The sequence below is a fragment of the Ricinus communis genome, chromosome 6, assembly GCF_019578655.1.
Source record: "Ricinus communis isolate WT05 ecotype wild-type chromosome 6, ASM1957865v1, whole genome shotgun sequence".
NCBI classification, from domain to species: Eukaryota; Viridiplantae; Streptophyta; class Magnoliopsida; order Malpighiales; family Euphorbiaceae; genus Ricinus; species Ricinus communis.
In genome coordinates, this window is record NC_063261.1 from 25,994,883 (window position 1) to 26,007,252 (window position 12,370).

At 32.9% G+C, this 12,370-nt stretch overlaps 1 protein-coding gene across 1 annotated transcript; it reads left to right on the top strand.

Annotated features, from left to right (window-relative positions):
• Positions 1 to 1,126: 1,126 nt before the first annotated feature.
• On the top strand, positions 1,127 to 5,429 carry LOC8260117 (WPP domain-associated protein). The gene is made up of 4 exons (XM_002529537.3): positions 1,127 to 4,536; positions 4,672 to 4,798; positions 4,969 to 5,070; positions 5,243 to 5,429. Exons 1-4 carry the CDS (start codon positions 1,514 to 1,516, stop codon positions 5,306 to 5,308), a joined length of 3,318 nt encoding a protein of 1,105 aa, XP_002529583.3. The 5' UTR covers positions 1,127 to 1,513; the 3' UTR covers positions 5,309 to 5,429.
• Positions 5,430 to 12,370: the final 6,941 nt, after the last annotated feature.

A 12,370-nucleotide genomic window follows, 5' to 3' on the forward strand; every position in this document is an offset into this window, starting at 1 on the left:
TATAAATATATAAATATATATATAATAATAATATATGTAATAAATATATATTATTTATATATAATAATAATAATAATAATAATAATAATAATAATATTAAATATTAAAATATTAAATTAATATAAATAATTATATTAAAATTATCATTAGAAAAATTAAATAAATACAACGTCTAATGACATTAAAAATTCAAACATTTGTCTCTTCTTGTAATAGCCTATCCCTTAAATTTTTACTTAAACAATTCGATTTGGCTAATTGATTGCAATTATAGCAAATTAAAATTTCAGTCAAAATTAGATACTACTTTTTTAACTCTAAATACTACTCTCTTTTTACTTTTCCAATATCGCTTGCCCCTTAAAAGAAATGCATAAAACCACAATGAGAGTGAGAAAAAAATGACTTTACCATTTACTCGTCTTCTTGATTCATGATTTTCACTTGCCATTCACTTTCTTATTCATTTGTAACATGACTTTGATAACTCATGTGTAATGTGTAAATATATGTGGCAATAAAGTGTAAGTTGTTGATAATAGATAATGCCACGTCATTTAATATGTCATCCTATTTTAATCAAAATTTTAATTTGACTATAATTACAATCAATTAGTCAAATCTGACCATTTAAATAAAAATTAAAAAGATGGATTAAATTTAAAATTAGACATAAATGTTTAGATTTTTAATAGCATTAGGTTTAAATACAAAGATTTAACCATTAATATTTTTTTTTCTTAACGAAATTAATATAATTTCAATTTTAAAATTAAATAAATAAATAAACCAACCATTAATGTAATCTTTTAAAATATTAATATAATTTTAATTATTTTCGAATTATTAAAAAAAATTTATTTATCAGCATTACAAATAAATAAGAAAAGATAAGAAAATGTTACTTTATTTTAACAACTGCTATGCCTCTTTTTTTTTAAAGTCAAATGTTTTACTAGAAATCAATATACGTACGCATATGATTGTTATCAAATTCATACAATATAATGCATAATATACCTAGTCCATGATATAATTTGTCGGGTTATGGTCTATTTATGCTACTAGGGTTCTTAACTAACACCCAAATGTTTGGTCCGTGGCCTGTTTGATCCGAAGCTTGCAACTGACTCTAATTAAGATGCCTTTTACCTGAATATCAAGAACGGAACAGAGAGGGTGAAAGAGAAAGAGCTGAAGCTGCTTACAAAGACAAATGGATTATAGAATAGTTAGTTGGGTGATCCACTTCTTAAGGAAAGGAACAAAAATAGGAAGGGTTTACTTGACAGATGTTGCTTTTTTCTTTTTGTACCTTACCCTTCTGAAACTGGAACTTTGACATGGACTAAAATTTTTATTGGCAGGTCTTTTGATCCTATTGTGCTTATAGATCAAATGGGGATGCAGATTACAGTTCAAGCACCAATACTTTTATAGCCTCCATTGTTGTTTTTTTTATTATCACGATTACAACCCAGTGCAGCTTCTTTCTCATTTGAACTTTTGAGAAATGGACGAGGCATTTGGTAGGACAGGGGGTAGATTCAAAATATCCTTGATAGATTCAACAATGATGCGGATTGTGCACCGTGCAATGAATAAAGCACATGAAAGAGCACAGTACAAGGAAGGTGTTATAGAATGCTTGACCGAGATTTCCAAGTTCTATGAGTTGGCAGTGATGCAGTTAGAAGGGTGTTTGAAGTTTGTTCAAGAAGAAACAGACAGCACTTTTGAAAGCAGTGATGAAGAGGTGTTGGGGGATTTGGCAGAAATTAGAGATCGTCTTGTTGGACGACACAAGGAATCAGAGTTGGCGATTGCAGAAAAGGATAGGGAGTTAGCTTGGAGGCTAGACAATGAGATGAAGCTTAGAAAAGCACTGGAAGTGAAAGAAAGACAATTGGATTCTTTACATGCCAATCTCAAGCTTGAGCCAACAAAGATTAATGAGGGTGTTGAAGAGCTTCTTAATCATGGCAATCAGGTGGGGATTGATGAACACGTTCTTGAAAATCAGGTAGGTGCAGAAGAGGATAGAGACGAGGAATTTTCAGGGTTGAAACATTCAGTGGAACAGCAGGTATGGAATATCAAGCAAAAACTTGAGCCTGAAAGTAAGTCTGAAAGAAGGAGAAATAAGGGTTGTGAAAGCTTAAAGATTGAACAGATGTGCTCAGATATAGACATTTTAAGGATTGAGCAGATGAGCTCAGATATAGATATCTTAAAAGAAACTATGGATATTGCTTTTGGAAAGATGCAGAGTGCTATTTTCCTGTCGGAGATGGAGCCTGTAGAGCAGCAATGGAGGTTGATGATTGAGAAAGATACATTAGCAGTTCTGATGAAAGGTTTTATGGGGGATATCCAGGAGAATATGAAAGCACAAGTTAGAGGGAGACAGAAGCAAGTTTCTTGTGGATTGAGCAAGCATTTGTCTGATTTGATGAAAGAGATGAAATGCTTACATGATGAACTAGAAGCTCTTTGCCTATCTGAGAGTAACCATGAAAGCAAGAATTTTCTAAAGCCAAGAGGAGAGTCTCCAGCAGAAGAAGACCAGTACAGGAAACCCAAATGTTACTCCTCCAGTGTTAAGGAAGTTGACCAAGAGAAGCAGCTTGGTGAAAAGGGTTCAGAAGATAATGATGGTAACTATGTTGCTAAATTGATAAAGAATCACGAGTCCATTATCAAGAGAAAAAACAAAGAGTTGAATTGGCTGAAGCGAGAAATTTCTGGGGGAAAAGGAAGTTCAGATGCTGGGAGAGAAGAGGATCTTGTTAGTTCAAAAAGAAGGATTCAAGATGTTATTGAGAGAATGCAGAATCTAGTTAACTGGAATGCAGAACTTGGCGAAAATTACGAGGACGATGAAGGTGATGAAAATGTAGAAGGTTCTTCGACCAAAAGGTTGTGCAACTTCACTACAACACAACAGGAGGGATCTCTTGCTGAGATTTCAGAAGACGGCCAGGAGAAAGTGAATAAAATTTCAATTTCTGATGTAGTAAGTGAAGAACTGCGTAAAGAAATAAGGATGCTGAAAGAAGAAAAAGAAGATGCAAGTTTGCAGACCATGATAATGGAGCAGACATATGCTACTATTTGGGAAGGATGTGTATATGAGTCTAGCACTGAATTACTTAGGTATGACTTGGAGATCCTGATAACAAAAGGGATACATGAAGATCTTTTGAAGAAAATGGTCAATGAGTGGAATGGACAGATGGGATGTTACAAGATGGATGCTCAGATTAGAGAAGAGATAAGTTATATTGTGTTGAGTGAGGCAGTGAAAGATTTTGATTCTATTCTTGACTCTATATTAGTAGAATGTCAGGATTCCAGGGCTGAAAGCTCTTGTTTGGTAGACTATAACTTGGAGGGAACGTTAAGGGAGGATGTAACCAAGGTCTTGTTAAGGGAAATATGCAAGGAATGGAATGAGCTTGTAGAAAGATCTGATGCTGCAAATCTCACTTTGAAAAAGAGATATCAAATTGAATTTGAGGAGACCCTTAGAGAGATAAGAAACACTACTAATCACAAAATAAGCAAATACAAAGAGGTCAATTTAGAGGGAAAATTGAGGGAGGAAATCTCGAGGTTCCTCTTTGGAGAACTGTACAAGGAGTGGTATGAGAATATAGAAAGATCAGATACTGAAAACCTTGTTAGAGAAGATATATATAACATTGCCATTCAAGAGACTTTCATAAATATAGCACACACTGGAAATTCTCCAGAAAGCAAACTCAATGAGGTGAACAATTCAGAGAATGGTATGGAGGGCTTCCCATTTCATAATGAGTCATTTAAATTAATAGAACATTCAATTAAGGAGGATCTCCTTATGGTTTTTCTGAAGGAAATGTCTAAAGAATGGAAGAAAGAGACAGATGCCCATAACTTTGAGAGTCTCATTGGGGAAGAAATTTTCTTACTTGCTCTTTTTGGAGCTATTAAAGAGGCTAATACTGCTTACAGAGAAACTGCAGCTCAGGATCATTTCAATATCTCTGGCGAAAAATTTCAAAGAAGTCAAGAACTTAATGGAGAAGATGTTTTGATTAACAAAGAAGATTCACAAATGAATTGCGTTGAAGTTCAGGCGGGTTTGATTCAAAGCATGAGTTCTGAGAGTAAAGAGTACAGTGGACAACATGACATCATTCAACTGAAGCATAAAAAGTTAGATAAGCTAAAGATCTCTCGAGAGTTGTTAACTGAGATGGGAAGCAATTTCACTTGTCTGAGCAGCAAAGTTGAGAAAGCTTTGGAGCAGTTAACAGTGAGTAAGGAAATAGTGAACGAGTTAAGATGTTGTCTAGGGGCAGCAGGTGAAGATCAGAAGGCTTTTGTAGATTCTGCACCTAACACCAGACCCTCCAGGTTGCAACAGAAAGAAATTAAGAGGGTCAAGCTAACCCCACCTTATTCTGCTTTTACACCTTTCATGGAATTCTTACAAATATTTATGGACTTCCAGTGCACAGTTGAAGAAAAGTTAGAGCTGAATATTTTGAGGTACTTCACTTGCCCGTGATGTTGTTGCTCTCTAATGTTTAGAATTATATAGGAATGACCTTTCTGCTACTTTACATTCTTAAGAATTATCCCTAGTTTGTTCACCATGCAGATTTCTTTGTTATTTTCTAACAGGTTGGAAGGAGCGATGCAGCATTTGAATCCACTTGCTGAGCTTGTTGCCAGACGAAGGAGGAAGGAAAGGCTTTATAGAAAGGCATTTATCAGTAGATGTGAGAATCTAAGAAAGGCTGAAACTGAGGTTTTGAGCTACTTCTTTTTGTTTTCTTGGCAGTTTGGTTTTCTTGCTGGTTTATGTGTTTATGATTCTTTTATCTTAAAATATTTTCACCCTTTTACTAAAAGCACTGTAATCTTCAAAATGTTCCTGAATTCTACTTTAGACATTTTCCACAAAATTCTCTTTTGTAGGTAGACCTGCTGGGCAACCAGGTAGAAGTACTTCTAGTCCTACTTGAGAAGATATATACCATACTGCATAACTGTTCGCCAGTGTTGAAAAACTGTTCTGAGGTGAGGCAAATTCTGTTTCCAATTATATGTTCTGTTCTACATTGGATTTGGAACATTATTTCTGATATATGCTTCCATATCTGAAAGTTTCTAGTTAATTTAACATTAATCAATAGTTTTATTGGTGCAAGATGAATGTGATCTGTGGTGGTGTTTCTTCTCTGCTGCACAGGTATCAGACATTTTGAAGATGATCAGGAAAGAGTTAGATGGTGAACTTCTTGGTTTCACTGACTAGTGGATCTTTTCTATAGTACTGTCAACAAGAATGAATTATCTTGTGCAGACAACTATGCTGTATTCTGTATTGCTAACCAGACATCAATTTTGAATTTTGATATTCTAAATCTAAAAGCTGATCTATTACAGCATAATAAAAATTTAATCATCTTAAAATATGTTACCCAGCTTGGAAGCAATTTTTCATGGAATTCTTTTCAGAGTGAAGATACTTAAATTAAAGAAAAAATAGACACAGTATTATAAGAAGAGTTCTAGCCATTTCATTGCAGCTGCCATCATTGTGCTGGAGAGGGCCCAACAGTCATTCTGATAGCAGCAGGTGAGTTGTTTATTGGCTTGTCTCAATTGTTACTTGGTCTGGTTTCACGGTAGTTTCTGATACAATGTGGAATTAAACTTAAATCATCTGTTCATATTGCTTCAGTTCCTTGAAAACATCAGCTAAAACAGTGATAATCAGATCCTCCAAAGTGCATCTTCAGAAAAAGTAGCAAGAGTGTGTCTAATGTTTAATATGTACTTTATTCTTGGCCGTAATCTAAATTTTGGTTACATCCCACGAATTCCCAAGTCTCAGTAGGAAGATGAAATCAATCATATGCCTAAACAGGAAACTAAAAGTGAAAGCCAGTTACAGAAATGCCTTACTTTTTCTCTATTGGCTGCTTCAACATTATAATCCGAACCTCAGAAAAATAACAGCCATGCTTCCTGACAATGGAACTATTTACTTTTCATTATGTATTGGTGGACCTTTCTGTTCGTTACAGTGCAGGGGAGTGACTGCCATACTAATGATCGGAGGGCCTCTGTATCTTACTGCTAAAATATTCATGGCTAAAATCTTTAATACTATATTATTTATTATAAAAGTATTAAATAGTTGATAACTTCTTCTCACGGTGGAGATCAATAATATAGAAAAAATTTCATTAAACTATTATGCGGATTTAATGTATTTTTACAATGATTTGCTTTTTATTAATTTAGTACCTTGTGAATATGATTGCTAATAAATAAAAGTCAAATTTCACAACACTATATATATTATATATATTCTAATTTTATAATTAGGTTGTCATATTTTGTTAAATATTTTTCTAACTTAACTGATTTTTCCCTCTTTTTATATTAAGTTAAATTTTTTAAGATAATATTATTTATTGTAATGTAAATATCGTATGAATTAGGAGTATTTAAGTCTTTAACTTACTTAAAATCGTAATTCAATCAATCAACAGTTTATTATTTAGCAACAAAAATAGTTAAATGTTCTTAAAATACGGTTAAAGTTTGTAAGATTGTTGGTTGTTACAGTGAATAGTTGATTATTATACATGACATACTATCATGCTTTACAGACTATTAGTTAAATTCATAGTCAACTTTAATAAATTTCATAATCAATTTTAACGGTTGTTCTCATTTTGTTAGATATATTCCAAACAATAGTTGTTTATTACACATAACCTACTATTTTTTATATAAAATATTACTAACTTAATAAATTTTTAACTAAATTATATAACTCATTTTTCTAGCTTCATAAAATTATTTTATATGACATATATGATATATATTATATAATAAATAAAAACATATAAATAGTATTATATTTACATAATAATATTCTTTTATAAATTTTTACTAACTTGTGTAAATTCTTATCAAATTAAGTGATTGTTTTTAATTAACTTGCAAATTTCTATTTGCACAATATATATAATAAATTATTTTATAAAATAAAAAGTTATATAATCAACATAAATATTTCATAAAAATATTTTTACATAAAATGCAACTGATTTAATAAACTTTTAACTAAATTATGTAATCTCATTTTCTTAAGTTCATAAAATTAGTAATTTTGTACACCATATATATGGTGTAAATTATATAATAAATAAAAAATAACATAAATACCATTATATTTACATAATAATATATGTTTGTAAATTTTTATAACTTGTGTGAATTTTTATTAAATTAAGTGATTTTTTAATTAATTTGTCTAGAATTACTATTTGCATAATATATAGAAAAAATTACTTTATATAATAGAAAATTATATAATTAGCATAAATATTACATAAAAAAATTTATTATGTAAAATACAACTGATTTAATAAACTTTTAATCAAACTATGTAACTCATTTTCCTAACTTCATAAAATTGTACTATATGATATAAAATATATAATAAATGAAAAAATAACATAAATTCTATTATATTTACATAATAGTATTTATTTTATAAGTTTTTACTAACTTGTGTAATTTCTTATCAAATTAAGTATTTTTTTCAATTAACTTGCAAATTTCTATTTGCACAATATATAGAATAAATTATTTTATATAATAAAATTTATATAATCATCATAAATAGTACATAAAAATATTTTTATGTAAAATGCAACTGATTTAATAAATTTTTAACCAAATTACGTAACTTATTTCCTTAAATTCAAAAAATTAGTAATTTTGTACACCAAATGGTGTAAATTATATGAATGTGAATATGTGTCCATATATATATATAAATTTTTTTATAAGCATTAAGAAGAATAAAAAAGAAATTCATTTATCTCGTAGAAGAGAAAACTTCAAATAAGAAGTTTTATATAGTTAACAATATAAGTATTTTTTTCATTATTATTGTAGTATTTATACCAGAAGAGAGCCGAAAGCTGTTCATTCTAATAATTCTCATACTGTAAGCTCAAAGCAGGATAAATCCTCAAGCTAAGACTAACTGAAGGCAACTCAGCCATGAATAGTCTATATGCTCTATTGGATTCTTGTAGCTGAACTAGTCCTTTTGAATTATAGAAGAACATATCGTGCAAACTAAAGACTCATAGCCAAAGGATCAAGAGGAAGAGATAAAGAGTTTAGAAAGCCATAAAAGAAAACCTTTTTACTTCTTAATTGATGAAAGAATGCAACTTGTCATACACTACACATGACTTCTCTTTATATAGAGGAGCCTTACATCAGATAGTAAGGATAAGATAGGAATCTCATCCTTTTACACATAAGATACACACTTTTACACATAAGATACACATACACGATTTACAATAAGACAGTAAAGATAAGATATGGAATCTTATCTTTTTATACATGCACACATAAGGACAGAAAAGATAAGATTACACACTTTACATAAAGATAGATAAGATAGGAATCTTATCTTCTTACACTCTTTCAATTATTTCATGAAATATGGAGGAGAGAGATTGGGTGTTGTGTTATCTTTATTGCTTGGATTGCCATCAAAAAAGGTTGGATACCATGGACCACTATCATTATCTAGTGGCTGGGAATCTTGCATAATTGTATCTTGTTGTTCTGTGGTCAGACTTCGATCATCCAGAGGTGATGGCAGCAAAGGTAAAGTGGACTGTTCAGTGGTGGAGTGTTCAATCCATTAATTATCAGGTTCATTGTAAGTGCAGACAAGTGGTGTAGAGACATTGGTCATTCCTAGATCATTTATTAATTGTAGAGAAAGTTTTAATTCCCTTGTTATTGGTGGAGGATGAAGATGTAAGGGCATTTCAATTGTCCTCCAGTATTGACAGATGTTTTGGGTGGCATATGTATCTTCTGATAGCTTAAAGTAAGGCCTGTGAAGAATAAAGATGACATGATCTTGGAGCCTTGAAGTCATTATTTGTGAATAATTTATTTTCATGAATGATTTTGAGGAGATCATTTTTCCATTGATATAGGGTTTTGAACCAAGTGAGATATTTTAATGTATATGTCCCTGCATTTGTATCAATATTGAAGAAGGATAGAAGGTCCATGACTAGAACCTCTATAGCATGATAACAAAATGTGGAAAGACACCATAGAAACCATAGTTCACTTTAGATTTGTGGATGGGTAGGAGAAAGATAGTAGATTAAGCACCAAAGGTAATCTGGATAAAAGAAATTGGGTTGAATAGGTAGTGAGAAAGTCTGCTGGATGATTGCCAGATAATGGAACATCATATTCTTGGCAAAACTGTTGACCTGTTTTGTTGTGAGATTTGTAGGAAGATCTGGTGGAGAGGGGGGTTGTAGAGGCTTTGTTGAGGACGTAGAGGCCATGAAGATTATCGAAAGTTTGGCTGTTGAGGTGAGGAGGACAATATATTGGGGTTTTGGTTATGGCTTCGATAGTCTGGATAAGAAATCTGGGATGAGGTTTTTTGTTCTTTTTATATGCTGGACTTCAAAATCATACATGCTGAACCATGACTTTAACCTCAATAATTATGGTTATGGTAAGGTTTTCTGATTGAATTCAAGAATTTTTGGAAATGAAGAGTTATCCATTCGTACCAAGAAGTGTTGACTGATAAGAAAGAATTCAAACCTTTTTATTCCATATTTGACTGCCAAAATTTCTTTATATGTTGAATGGTAATACTTTTCTGCTGGAGAAAATTGTCTTGATGCATGGCCACACAGTTTTTTCTTGTCATTAAGATTTTCAAGAAGAATTGCCCCCTATGCGTGGTCTGATGCATCTGTCTGTAGGATAAGATGTCATGTAGATGGGATAGTAAGTGGTGGAGGATTCTAGGCCAATTCTTCAATTTCTTGACAGCCGCTGTTTGTTATGTTCCCCAAGAAGGAAAGGGGAGGGGTTCTTTTTGAGCATTTTGGAGAGATGACATATGTGATTGGATAGATGTGGTATGGCTTCCCTGACATAGTTGAGTATTCCAAGAAATTGTTGGATTTATTTTATAGAGAGATTCTCATCTGGAAAACTGTCAAGCACTTTTGTCAAGTGTGGTCCATACGTATATTGACCGTTCTTAAAATGCATTCCAAGGAATTCTATTTCTTGCTGGCCAATAATACTCTTCTTTTCTGAAAGCATTATTCCGTACTTCTGGATGATAGCAAGGAATTGTTTTAGAAGCTGATGATGATCTTCAGCCGTTTCTGAGAATAGGAGAATATCATCATTATAGATTAGGGAGGAATAGAGGATATGTTTAAAGATTTCTATCATTGTCTTTTGGAACTGGGAAGGGGTTGTTTTGAGTCCAAAAAGCATGACTGTCCATTAGCATTGGGCGTTTGGGATACAAAAGGTTGTTGTGTATCTTTCTGAGGGATGGATACCTAATTGCCAAAATCCAGCTTTAAGATCAAATTTTGAATAGTATTGGGCCTTCTGGATGTGGACTTTTAGGTTCGAGATGCGAGGAAGAGGAAACTTGTTGTCTTGCAAAAAGTGATTCAGAGGCTTGTAATCAATAACAAGTCTTTTTTTCAGATCTTTTGTCTACATAAAAGGCTTGATAGACCCATTGTGAGGTTATGGACTCGATGAGACCTTGTTGTAGAAGAGTCAGGCACTCGGATCTGGCAAGAGTCAGGCCTGTAGGAGACATTCCTATATAAGTGGCCTTAGTAGGATTGACATCTTCGTTAAGCTTGAAAGGGAGCTTGATATAAAATTGAGGATTTTTCATAAAGGTAGTGGATGTTGGAAATATGAATGGGATTCCGGACAGAAACGGAGGAATTTCTCCTTGTATTGCAGGAATGGCGATTTTGTGTCTGCTATAGCGAACAGATTAGAAGTATCTGTGTATGGACGGAATTGTCTCTTGAACTTTATTCTTGTAGAAAGAATTTGAAGCCTTTGCGCTTGATGATATACATCAAAACCTATCAAGAGGTCTTTTTTTGGGAGGTCTGAGCCAATGATGTGTGTCCATACCACACAGTCAGGAAAGAACTGTATCCCGATTTTTTGTCTCGTGACCAAGGTAGTCTTGAAAGTCTGGCCATTTGCTGCTCTGAAAAATTGGATGTGAGATTTTCAGTGCTCAGATGGGAGAATATCAAGATTCATCATGCTTCTTTGAGCTTCAGTGTCAAAGAAGGCTATGACTGAGATAGGCTTTGAATACCTTGAAGGTAATACTTGTACAGGAACATAAGGTATTGGAGGTACCTTAGTAGCAAGTTGAGACAATTGGGGAATTGGTGATGGAGAGAAAGGATATTGCATCACATTTGCTAGTATGTCATTTTCACCTTTTGTGGGGTGACTGATCATTAAGATTGGAATCATATTAGCATCATAGTCTGAAGAGGATTCTTCCGAGGAATCGGTAGAATCGAAATGCTCTTCCTCTATTCCAAAGAGACTCTCTGGAGTGAGATCATCTTGTTCTGATAAGAGAGACTCTATGTCTTCTTCAAATGAATCTGGTAGAGACATGGACATACTAACTTGCTAGATCATTCTTGCTACCTTTTTTGGATTTTGAGGACAATCTTTAGCATAATGCCCATTTTTTCGGCAGATGTAGCATCTGTCTGATTTGTTTCCCTGATTTTTTTTTTGGAAATATCAGAACCTCTTAGTATATGGCCTTTTCTTTCTGAACTCCTTGCTTCTATTATGAGGATATTTTTGGAAATGGTGTCTTGTTTTCTTCTTGTGACTGGAGCAAACGCAATTAGAGGACTTACATTTAATCTTGAGGTGACTTTTGTTGCACGCCTTTTGAACAATCAAATCTCGTTGAGACAGTCTCCTGAATAATTCTTGCTGGTCATATAGTCTCTTGATAAAGGAGAGCGTAAACTGCTAGATTTCTCTAAGAGTAATTGAGGTAACCGGCTTCTTTGTTGCGGCGATCATATTATTGACTTCTGGTTGGATCTCATATGGTAATGAGATGATGAAAGTATATTTTAGCATATCGTCACCATTGTGTCTACCAATGACATAATACAATTTGGACATTGTAGAGTAATGTCTTTCAAGATCCTTAATTTTTAACGAACAATATTTTCGATCAAAATATTCTTGTTTCTGTTGTCGTATAATGAGATCAACACTTCTAAGGAACTGATTATGGAGGACTGTGACCACAGCTGATGGAGTTGGCAAAGTCACGAATTGGAGCTTGGTATATTCAGGCTGTGATTGAAACCAATCCCTTAAACTGCCTATGAATCTTGTCACAAATTCAACAAGAACCTTTTTTAGTGTGGCGCCTTCAAAGGTCATCTGAAGATCAATCCATGCT